The 11,685-nt window shown below is 36.1% G+C and overlaps 2 protein-coding genes across 2 annotated transcripts in view; both read left to right on the plus strand.

Annotated features, from left to right (window-relative positions):
• Positions 1–2,375, plus strand: part of LOC107302775 (mitochondrial amidoxime reducing component 2-like) — a 6,993-nt gene extending 4,618 nt beyond the window's left edge. The window contains exons 2-5 of the mRNA XM_029287294.1: positions 840–901; positions 981–1,052; positions 2,004–2,137; positions 2,334–2,375. Coding sequence (XP_029143127.1) covers positions 840–901; positions 981–1,052; positions 2,004–2,130 — 261 coding nt within the window. The 3' untranslated portion in view covers positions 2,131–2,137; positions 2,334–2,375. The remainder of the gene's footprint in view (positions 1–839; positions 902–980; positions 1,053–2,003; positions 2,138–2,333) is intronic.
• Positions 2,376–6,080: 3,705 nt separating this feature from the next.
• On the plus strand, positions 6,081–11,073 carry LOC107302776 (mitochondrial amidoxime reducing component 2-like). The gene is made up of 4 exons (XM_015831929.1): positions 6,081–6,222; positions 9,739–9,800; positions 9,880–9,951; positions 10,898–11,073. The coding sequence occupies exons 1-4, from the start codon at positions 6,109–6,111 to the stop codon at positions 11,022–11,024; spliced, it is 375 nt and encodes a 124-aa protein (XP_015687415.1). The 5' UTR covers positions 6,081–6,108; the 3' UTR covers positions 11,025–11,073.
• The last annotated feature ends 612 nt before the right edge of the window (positions 11,074–11,685 follow it).

The following is an 11,685-nucleotide window of genomic DNA, read 5'->3' on the forward strand; positions in this document are numbered from 1 at the left end:
GCTTTTCCAGCAAGCGGGCCTGGCCTAGGGAGGATTTTAAATCGGGTTCATTTTTAGAAAATTTTAAATATCACAACTTTAAAATATTTGGGTTTTAATTGGTTTTATTCGGCGGGGATTGTGGGCATGTTTCTGTTTTAAAATGTTGTGAGCCGCCCTGAGTCCCTCGGGAGAAGGGCGGGATACAAATCGAATAAATGAAATGAAATGAAATGAATGAAATGAATGAAAACCCAAAACCCACTTATGCATCGTCGGGTGCCGGGTGGGTGTGGCCCATTGGGTGAGCGTGGCTACGGTGGTAACAGCAGACTGGGTGGGACTAAAAAGTTCAATCAATCAATTCCAACTTTGCAAGATCTTTTTTTTTCCCGCGAGAAGTTGAAATTGACTGATTGAACCTTTTTTTTTTTGTACACAGCGGTGGAGGCCTAAAGCAAAAAGGTTTTATAAAACCCAGCTGAAGGCCTAGGACTGGGGCGACGGCGCGCGTGCCCACAGAGAGGGCTCTGAGTGCCGCCTCTGGCACCCGTGCCATAGGTTCGCCACCACTGAGCTATAATGTACAGACATTAAGTTACTACCATGTGAATCATTTTATTTTCAGCCTTTATGTAAAATTGATGTTCTATAAAATTGAATAGTTAAAACTCAGTAGGGAACATAATCTGAACCTTGTCTATGACAGGCATCACTTAAAAATGTTATTCTTTTCTTTTATTGGTTTCTTTTATAACATTTACACTCATGTCAGAATGCTCATAATCAAAATTCATTTGAGCACATTGAATTGCCTTGGATGATAAGAAATAAAATACCAAACCATTATATTTTTATAGGACACCTGGAATGATATTATAATTGGAAGTGTACAAATGAGAGGGGCAGTGGCCTGTCCCAGGTATGCATTTTTTGTTATGTATTTTATGGCCAAAAACAATTTAAGGCTGTTGTTACCTCATTCAACTTTCTCATTGTAGGTGTATTCTTACAACAGTTGATCCAGATACTGGCATCATAGACAGAAAAGAACCTCTTAATACTTTGAAAAGGTAATAAAATATTTTGACATATCCAATACAATTGACGAGAGCCAGTTTGGTGTAGTTAAGGTATTAGGTTAGAAACTGGGAGACTGTGAATTCTAGTCCCATCTTAGGCACAAAGCAGTTGGGTGATCTTGGTCCAGTCATACACTCTCAGCCCTAGAATGGAAGCAATGGCAAACCAATTCCAAAGATGTTGAAAAAACCCTCCCCCACCGTGTGGGGGTTTCTCCAGGCAGTTGCCAGTGTGTGCGTGCGCGTACACAAACACACACACACACATACACACACATGTGCATGATTGTGTTTTTTTCAAATGTGGCAATTATCTGTGCACATTTTGGAGGGCTAGAATTTAATTGAGAACAGCCTTCCACAACCTGGTACCCTCCAGATGAGATGAGACTTCAGCTGGAAGTTACATTCCCAGTGTGCCTAGAGGAACCAGGTTGGAGAAGCTGGAGCAAATGCAATAGCAAAACTGCCTTTTTTGTGAATTTTTGCTACCACAGACTCCATTAATAAAATTAGGTACTTCATAAATGAAGGCGAATATACGTGTCCCAGGATAGGTAGGTAGTTCATCTTCAGTGTTGCAGTTGTCTTAGTTTTCCTCTTTAATGTTCTTAATAATTTTATCTAATAGTTGAAATAAATATAATTTAAATTTAAAAAATGAACATACAATTTCAAGTACAGTGCAACTTTTAAGGATATAAAGTCCCACTGAGTTCAATTTAAATGATAGTCCAAGCAACTATGTTTAGGTTTCAGCTTTAATTTTAGACTTTCAAAATAGTTGTTACTATGTGATTGCAAGATTTAGTAACAATCTGGAATTTTAGGCATGTAGGAAACTAATGTTTGTTAGCTTCTTATAATAAAATATCTGCTTATTTGAAAACAGAGTTAACTATTTTATGAGTAATTCATTATGATCTTATTTTTTTTTAATAGTTACCGTTTGTGTGAGCCTTCTGAAAAGCATATATACAAATCAAGCCCTTTGTTTGGGTGGTACTTTGGAGTTGATAAAACAGGAACACTTAAGGTTGGAGATCATATTTACAAGATAATGTGGTGATAGAAATATCCAGGGCTTTTTTTCAGCCGGAACGCGGCGGAACCGCGTTCCGGCACCTTTTTCCGGGCCGGCCGCACCGGAAATAGCCCCTCCCAAATTTTACTTGCATCCTGTTCTCTAAAGGGGCGGTCCTAGGGTTTGATGAGGGCGTGGCCAGGTTTGAGTTCCGCCACCTTTTCTCCGAGAAAAAAAGCCCTGGAAATATCTCAAATGGAAATACACTTTTGATATCTTTTAAATATCTTTTTTGAAGGTGAATGTCTTTCTAATGAAAATTTTCTATCTTTCATCTACGAATACTTTCTGTAACATGTTAAATGCAATTGTATTGGTTATAAATATTTTCTGCTTTCTAGAATTGAATCAAAAACACTGTCAGAATTCAACTTTATATGGTAATTAATACATAATGATTATGGAAAGCTTGTGAGAGATAAAATGAAGTATGAGCCATCAATATGATGTGCTGCAAAGAAGGCAAATGTAATTTTAGACTACATCAAGCTGAAGAATAATTTCCAAATCATGAGATATATAATCAATCCACTCTGTTTCTTTTGTGGCTCAGTACTGTAATTGAGCAGCACACTTTAAAGGTTTCAGAGAAGTTTAAACAGGTTCAGAGAAGGTTAGCAAAGATGATCATGGGATAAGAAGCTAAGATTTTGAAGAGAGGCTGAAGCAGGTGGGTGTGATTACCTTGAGAAAAGATGGTTGAGGGGCCTGTAATAACTGTTCATATAACTGAAAGGATGTCACATGGAAGAAGGTTAAGACATTTAACTCTCTTATTAGTGGATTTAATTAAATGCAGGGTGGATAATAATCGATTTTTAAAAAATTAAAATCAGATTTTTTTTAATTTAAATCAGATTTTTTGATTTTTATCAAATTTATTTTAATAAAATGCTTTTGAAGTAAAAAATCTATCTAAATATAGTTTTCTATTTAAGATATATTAATAATTTAGCTTATTCAGCATGAAATGAAGCTTACTTATGTACCACGAGGCTGTCCATTCTGCAATATTTACATTTTTGGTAAACTCATTCAATGAATCCAAGATCTGCAAGCTGAGATAACATGCAGTGCCTTGATGCATTCACACAATTTCACAGTAACCATGAGATAAATCATAAAACAAAGTTGAGGAATATTCCTTTATCCCATTGTTTTGCAAATCTATGTACATTACAAACTGTATGATTGTTTGAAGAGAAATGCATCTATATCAGGCTCGAAGTGTTTTAGTTAAATAAAAGAATTTGAGTAGTTTTCCAACTATGTGCGATTAACCTATTAACCTAAAATTGGTTGTGATATTGCTGTTTTACTAATCTGACAGCTTATTATTCTAAACAGGAAACCTTCATTTTGTTTGCAAATAGTATTAAAGATTCTAACTACCAGCAAGAATGAGTCCTTACATTTAAAGAGCACCTGTCATTTCAGATCCATCATGGCAGCGCCTGTTAGCGGGCATCCACTCACTTGCTGCCCGCCACGTCCCCCACCTTCTTGTGTCTCTGCTGCATCATCAGCCGTCCCATTAAAGTGAATGGGATTGTCGGTGAGTCAACAGTGGGTCAAAGGAGGAGCTGCTGCTGGACAGAGATGACAGTTGTTCTTTAAAAATTATGATTTAAATCGAGTTGATTTAAATCAAGCCTTTTTACTAGTGATTTAAATCATGATTTAAATTGTGATTTAAATCAACTTGATTTAAATCAAATCCACCCTGATTAAATAGTAACTGATTTAAGTTATAGAGGGGCAGGTTCCCATTAAGTGTCATAAACACATTCCTAGGTGGCTCTACTGTTACTGCCTTCTCTTAACTTTAATCATGGTTTTTAAAATTTTCTCGGTAATTATTTTTTTATATGGTACTGTTTTATAATTTTATTGCTAATTGTTTTTTGTGAGATGGGTAGCTATATGAATTTGATGAATAAACGAATGAATGAATCAATGAATCAATCAATACTAGTTTGGCAGTGGAACCAGTGAGAGATGGTGGGGCTCTCTCATCTGCCTGGTATGTTCATGCAGAGGGCCAACTGTCTGAGACTGTTTATTCTGGATTCCAGCACCAGACAGGGGTTTGGACTTAATAGCCTAAATGGTTTCTTTTAACTCTGTAATTTTAAGTTCCTAATTCTTCACTGTCAATCCGTATTTTTATAGATCTTATTCTAACTATCACTTGGAACTAAGTTGCATTGATTTCAATATGATTTTGCTATAATATGATAATGTCAAATTTGGAGTGGCCTCACATCTCCTTATCCCTTTTATTTTATTCACAAAGATAGATTAAAATATGTATCGATAAGCTTTCTTTATATCATAATTTGTATCTGATTTATTTTTAAGTGATGAAATTATTAACATTTGTAACATATGCTCTTGCTTATAAGAATATTATCAGGTTACTGAATGTAAACTCTGCAAGTGATATAGGAATTATTATTTGATTTTTAAAAATAAAAATATAAAATGTACAAGCGTTTTTCCATGTAATTATTTATCTGAAGTTATTGAAAGAATATATTTGCAAAAAGTATTAATAACCTTATTTTGTATAATAATATGATTTAGGGTGATTAAATTACACATATCATAGAATTATGGATTTGATATAAGAATGTAGTTCCTTTTTTGGTGCGTGCTTTTTCTTTATTCTGCAGTATATGTTCTTGGTATTACTGTCAGCAAAATGTACCATGGAATTTAAAGGTCAAATGCTCCCCTAAAATAATAGTGTGATACTTTTTCATATATGAAACCAATTAGAACCCATTCAAACAACATCTCTTGAGCCTCTTTAACAAGCCAGGAGAGGCATGAATCTAAAGAGCAGATGGCTGAGCTTCCAGTACCAAGAACTCTGTCCACTTCTCAGGTCCAAGGAGTTCAAACTGTTCACGTCAACTCCATCCAGCTACCTCTTTATTGCTCTTCCCTTTTCCTTTATACATTTTTTATTTCTCTTGTCATACTTCCATTTTTAATACAAGTGGGCAGAAATGCTCATGCACTATACATATATTTCCACTTCTTTCGATAAGCGCTCCTTCAAACAGACCAATTATTATTCACTATCTTTCAGCATTTGTTCATCTTAAAATTTACCTGTCCATTTCCCGCTATAAGCAATCAGAACAGAAATTAATCAACGCACTCTAGTTTTTATTTATGCATAATTTGCAATCGTTCACTGTTTCCCTGCCAAACATAGCTACCTTAGGGGGAGCAGCATCTGCAGGACTNGGAGATCCCTATGCAAGGAGAGCCGCCTTGATAATCAGTTTCCAAGTGGTGACTGGCTGGGTCCTTTTTTTCTAAAACTTAAATAGATTTGAGTATCATGTGACAAATATACTTTTTCTTCAGTAAATGGCTGTAGTCAGATATTTTAACACATAGTTTAATAAGTCTACCTGATATCACAAGTAGTCCTTGGTTATCAATGGCAATTGGGATTGGAATTGGCAATTGCTAAATAATGCAGTTATAAACCACAATGTCATATGACTATGCTGCTTAGTGATGGGAGTTCTGATTGTCATTAAGCAAGGACCTCACATGACAGCAACATCTGACTTCCTGCCGGCTTCCCCATTGATTTTGCTTATGGGAAGCTGATAGGGAACATTGGAAATTGCAGTCGTGACCATGGCTCATTGCGACATACTCTTAAGCCACTTGCTAAATGCCTGGACCATGCGGATGCTGCAGCAGCAGGAACTCCAAGGACTGACCTTAACTACCATTTGTTCAAAGCTGTCATAAGCTTGAATGATTGTTGAACAAGTGGTTGTTCAACAAAGACCCACCTGTATAGACAATTATTTGGGGATTGCTTCCTTTTGTGCTACAGATTGACCCTCTCTCTGTATTTTATGTAGATGTTTTGACATTGTTCATTTATGGAATATACTTCTCTAGATTGCCTATTCTGACTGTAGCCCTGTCATGCTCATCTCTGAAGCTTCTTTGGAAGAGCTTAATTCCAGATTGGAGAAGAAAGTTCAAATACATAACTTCAGGCCAAGCATTTTGGTGACTGGCTGTGGTCCTCATGAGGAGGTAAGGTTGGACATAATGTTTTAGTTCACATATAGAATAATTTTGCACTTACATATGCATGTAACTATTTAATGAAACTTTTTAAACTAGTACCTCTCATATGAGTCAGCCAGGAAGCTGGCTAGAAGTCTAGAAAATGAACATAAGGCAGTTAATACATTGGTGAAAAGTTCATCTTTGCAGGGAAAGAAAGCTTTTTTTCTTTAGTATATTCCTAAATTTATAGAAGAGGGGAGGCTATCTAGTGTGGGTAAAAGTAATAATGTTAACCAGTGCTGAACAGAATATTTTTTAAATCATTTTCTTCAACAAAAAGTTCTGATGTCAAGTTCTGGCAAGTGGAAATACCAATCTGATCTTTATTTGGTCACAGTGGATATCTAGACTAAAGGTGAAATCAAACCTAAACCTCAGTGATAAAGTATAAAATGCATGATGAAACTATGCAGTATCTAATTTATTTACACTGAATAATAGGACTTAAAAATACACAAAGTATCCTTTTTTGGGGGAAAACCAAAGAACTTGTGAGGCAAGCTAGAGTTCCTGGACTCTAAAGCTTTAGATTAGGTTAATGGTTAGTTTTCGTAAGTAATATTCATTCCAAAAATAATGATGTCATTCTAATATGTAGCAGAAATGAGCATTTGGAGAAATTACTACAGTATTGTTGGTGAGATTCTTATATCAGCTAGGCAGTATTTATCATACTGAGTTTTATTTCTTTCCCTCACACACATGTGGACGGATAGTTTCAAAGTTTGCTTCTTTGCTGGCAGACTTGCAGAAGTCTTCTGATCCAGCATGATGTTCTTCTGGTTCCTTTCTCTTCCCAATGCCCTTCATCAAAATCATCTCTGGAAGGTTAGGACAGCAGTCCCCAAGCTTTCCAGTTTGGCAGCCCAGTGGGGGGGGGAGGGGATGGTTCTGTGTGAGTGGCAGTAGTGGGTCGTGGCCCAGGAGTTGGGGACCCCTGGGTTAGGACACTTCCTGAAAATTGGGGAGCTGGTGCAGGTGATTGAAAAAGATAGGAATTGTCCCCATAAAAGAAAAACAAGAAATTCAGGAAGAAACCAACATGACTGCACAAAGATCTCTCTGACAAACTGAAAGACAGAAAGAACAAATACAAAAAATGGAAAGAGGGGCACATAACTAAGACCGATTATCAGCAGACAGCCAGAACATGCAAGGATGAAGTCAGGAAAGCAAAGGCTCAGAACAAACAAAGACTTGCAACAGAAATCATGAATAATAAAAAAAAGTTTCTTCCAACATATTAACAACAAGAAAAAAGTCAAGGAAACTATAGGTCCACTAAAGAGAAGATGGCAAGGAAATAACAGGCAACAGGGAGAAAGCAGAACTGCTTAACTCATACTTTGTGTCAGTCTTCACACAAAAAGAAACTATAGCCCAACGTACCCAAAAAACCACTGCAAAAGACAAATTAGAAACAAAAATTAAAATAAGCAAGAAAATGGTAAGAGAACACTTACACGACCTTGACGAATATAAATCACCGGGACCCAACAAATTACATCTCAGAGTTCTAAAAGAGCTGGCAGATGTTATCTCAGAACCATTGCACCACATCTTTCATAAATCCTGGAGCATCGGGGAAGTACCTAAGGATTGGAAAAGGGCTGATGTGGTTCCCATCTTCAAGAAAGGGAAAAAAACAGACCTAGGAAACTGCAGACCAATCAGTTTAACATCAATACCTAGGAAGATCCTAGAAAAGATAATCAAAAAACAGATCTGCAAACAAATAGAAGCAAACCAAGTTATAACTAGTAGCCAGCACGGGTTTGTTAAAACAGATCATGCCAAACCAATCTTATTTAATTCTTTGGCAAAGTGACTAAATTAATAGACCAGTGAAATACTGTGGACATAGTGTACTTAAACTTCAATAAGGCATTTGATAAAGTAGACCACAACCTACTCCTTAGTAAGCTAGAAAAAGCTGGAACAGACAACATCACCATCAGACTGGCAAACTGTACTCAAAGAATAGTCCTCAATGGCACTACATCCACATGGAGAGAAGTAAGCAATGGAGTATCACAGGGTTCCATCTTAAGCCCAGTACTCTTCCATATCTTCATCAATGACTTAGATGAGAGAACTCATCAAATTTGCAGATGACATCAAACTAGCAGGAGTAGCCAACCTACCAGAAGACAAACTCAGGATCCAATAGGATCTTGACAAACTTGAACAATGGGCCCTATCCAACAAAATGAGTTTCATTGAGGAGAAAAGCAAAGTTTTACATTTAGTTTTACATTTACATTTGTTTACATTTAATCAAAGGTACAAGTACAGATTGGGCAAGACCTGGCTTAAAAACAGTAACTGTGAGAGGGACCTTGGAGTCCTAGTGGATGATCATTTAACCATGAGCCAGCAATGTGCAGCAGCAGCCAAAAAAGCCAATACAATCCTGGGTTGTATAAAGAGAGGCATAAAATCAAGATCACGTGGAGTATTAGTACTGCTTTATAAAGCCCTAGTAAGACCACACCTGGAATACTGCAGCCAACTTTGGTCACCATATCACAAAAAAGATGTTGAGAATTTGGAAAAAATTCAGAGAAGAGCAACTAAGATGATCAAAGGCCTGGAGACTAAAACATACAAAGAACGGCTGCAGGACTTAGGTTTGGCTAGTCTAAAGAAAAGAAGAAATAGCAGTATTCCAGTATTTGAGGAGCTGCCACAAGGCAGAGGGGGCCAGGTTGGTCACCAAAGCACCAGAAGGAAGGACGAGAAACAATGGTCGGAAACTGACCAAAGAGAGAAGCAACCTAGAATTAAGGAGAAACTTCCTAACAGTGAGGACAATTAACCAGTGGAACAGCTTGCCTCCAGAAATCGTAGGCGCTCCATCACTGGAGATTTTTAAGAAGAGGCTAGAGAGTCACTTGTCTGAGATGGTATAGGTTCTCCTGCTTGAGCAGGGAACTGGACTAGAAGATCTGCAAGGTCCCTTTCTATTCTATTCTATTCCTATTCCTTTCTATTCTATTCTATTCTATTCTATTCTATTCTATTCTATTCTATTCTATTCTATTCTATTCTATTCTATTCTATTCTATTCTATTCTAGGGAATGTTCCCAATAAAATTGCCTCAAATAGGCAAGCAAACACCATTTATCAAAACAGGATTTCAGGTTGTGTAAATAGCAATACTTGGCTAATGTTTTGCAGATACAAGTGTAAGTAGCTATAATATATAGACATTAAGTTACTACCATGTGAATCATTTTATTTTCAGCCTTTATGTAAAATTGATGTTTTATAAAATTGAATAGTTAAAACTCAGTAGGGAACATAATCTGAACCTTGTCTATGACAGGCATCACTTAGAAATGTTATTCTTTTCTTTTATTGGTTTCTTTTATAACATTTACACTCATGTCAAAATGCTCATAATCAAAATTCATTTGAGCACATTGAATTGCCTTGGATGATAAGAAATAAAATACCAAACCATTATATTTTTATAGGACACCTGGAATGATATTATAATTGGAAGTGTACAAATGAGAGGGGCAGTGGCCTGTCCCAGGTATGCATTTTTTGTTATGTATTTTATGGCCAAAAACAATTTAAGGCTGTTGTTACCTCATTCAACTTTCTCATTGTAGGTGTATTCTTACAACAGTTGATCCAGATACTGGCATCATAGACAGAAAAGAACCTCTTAATACTTTGAAAAGGTAATAAAATATTTTGACATATCCAATACAATTGACGAGAGCCAGTTTGGTGTAGTTAAGGTATTAGGTTAGAAACTGAGAGACTGTGAATTCTAGTCCCATCTTAGGCACAAAGCAGTTGGGTGATCTTGGTCTAGTCATACACTCTCAGCCCTAGAATGGAAGCAATGGCAAACCAATTCCAAAGATGTTGAAAAAACCCTCCCCCACCGTGTGGGGGTTTCTCCAGGCAGTTGCCAGTGTGTGCGTGCGCGTACACAAACACACACACACACATACACATGTGCATGATTGTGTTTTTTTCAAATGTGGCAATTATCTGTGCACATTTTGGAGGGCTAGAATTTAATTGAGAACAGCCTTCCACAACCTGGTACCCTCCAGATGAGATGAGACTTCAGCTGGAAGTTACATTCCCAGTGTGCCTAGAGAGGAACCAGGTTGGAGAAGCTGGAGCAAATGCAATAGCACTGCCTTTTTTGTGAATTTTTGCTACCACAGACTCCATTAATAAAATTAGGTACCTCATAAATGAAGGAGAATATACGTGTCCCAGGATAGGTAGGTAGTTCATCTTCAGTGTTGCAGTTGTCTTAGTTTTCCTCTTTAATGTTCTTAATAATTTTATCTAATAGTTGAAATAAATATAATTTAAATTTAAAAAATGAACATACAATTTCAAGTACAGTGCAACTTTTAAGGATATAAAGTCCCACTGAGTTCAATTTAAATGATAGTCCAAGCAATTATGTTTAGGTTTCAGCTTTAATTTTAGACTTTCAAAATAGTTGTTACTATGTGATTGCAAGATTTAGTAACAATCTGGAATTTTAGGCATGTAGGAAACTAATGTTTGTTAGCTTCTTATAATAAAATATCTGCTTATTTGAAAACAGAGTTAACTATTTTATGAGTAATTCATTATGATCTTTTTTTTTTTTAATAGTTACCGTTTGTGTGAGCCTTCTGAAAAGCATATATACAAATCAAGCCCTTTGTTTGGGTGGTACTTTGGAGTTGATAAAACAGGAACACTTAAGGTTGGAGATCATATTTACAAGATAATGTGGTGATAGAAATATCTCAAATGGAAATACACTTTTGATATCTTTTAAATATCTTTTTTGAAGGTGAATGTCTTTCTAATGAAAATTTTCTATCTTTCATCTACGAATACTTTCTGTAACATGTTAAATCCAATTGTATTGGTTATAAATATTTTCTGCTTTCTAGAATTGAATCAAAAACACTGTCAGAATTCAACTTTATATGGTAATTAATACATAATGATTATGGAAAGCTTGTGAGAGATAAAATGAAGTATGAGCCATCAATATGATGTGCTGCAAAGAAGGCAAATGTAATTTTAGACTACATCAAGCTGAAGAATAATTTCTAAATCATGAGATATATAATCAATCCACTCTGTTTCTTTTGTGGCTCAGTACTGTAATTGAGCAGCACACTTTAAAGGTTTCAGAGAAGTTTAAACAGGTTCAGAGAAGGTTAGCAAAGATGATCATGGGATAAGAAGCTAAGATTTTGAAGAGAGGCTGAAGCAGGTGGGTGTGATTACCTTGAGAAAAGATGGTTGAGGGGCCTGTAATAACTGTTCATATAACTGAAAGGATGTCACATGGAAGAAGGTTAAGACATTTAACTCTCTTATTAGTGGATTTAATTAAATGCAGGGTGGATAATAATCGATTTTTAAAAAATTAAAATCAGATTTTT

This window comes from Protobothrops mucrosquamatus, unplaced genomic scaffold (assembly GCF_001527695.2).
Source record: "Protobothrops mucrosquamatus isolate PMUCROS unplaced genomic scaffold, P.Mucros_1.0 scaffold_289, whole genome shotgun sequence".
Classification (NCBI taxonomy): domain Eukaryota; kingdom Metazoa; phylum Chordata; class Lepidosauria; order Squamata; family Viperidae; genus Protobothrops; species Protobothrops mucrosquamatus.

What these genes read in the sequence shown, in the direction of transcription:
- LOC107302776 (XM_015831929.1), top strand. Translation starts at nt 6,109, where the DNA reads ATGCTCATCTCTGAAGCTTCTTTGGAAGAGCTTAATTCCAGATTGGAG. An exon ending in GGGGCAGTGGCCTGTCCCAG is followed by an intron (nt 9,801 to 9,879) that starts GTATGCATTTTT and finishes TTCTCATTGTAG; the next exon opens with GTGTATTCTTACAACAGTTG. An exon ending in CCTCTTAATACTTTGAAAAG is followed by an intron (nt 9,952 to 10,897) that starts GTAATAAAATAT and finishes TTTTTTTAATAG; the next exon opens with TTACCGTTTGTGTGAGCCTT.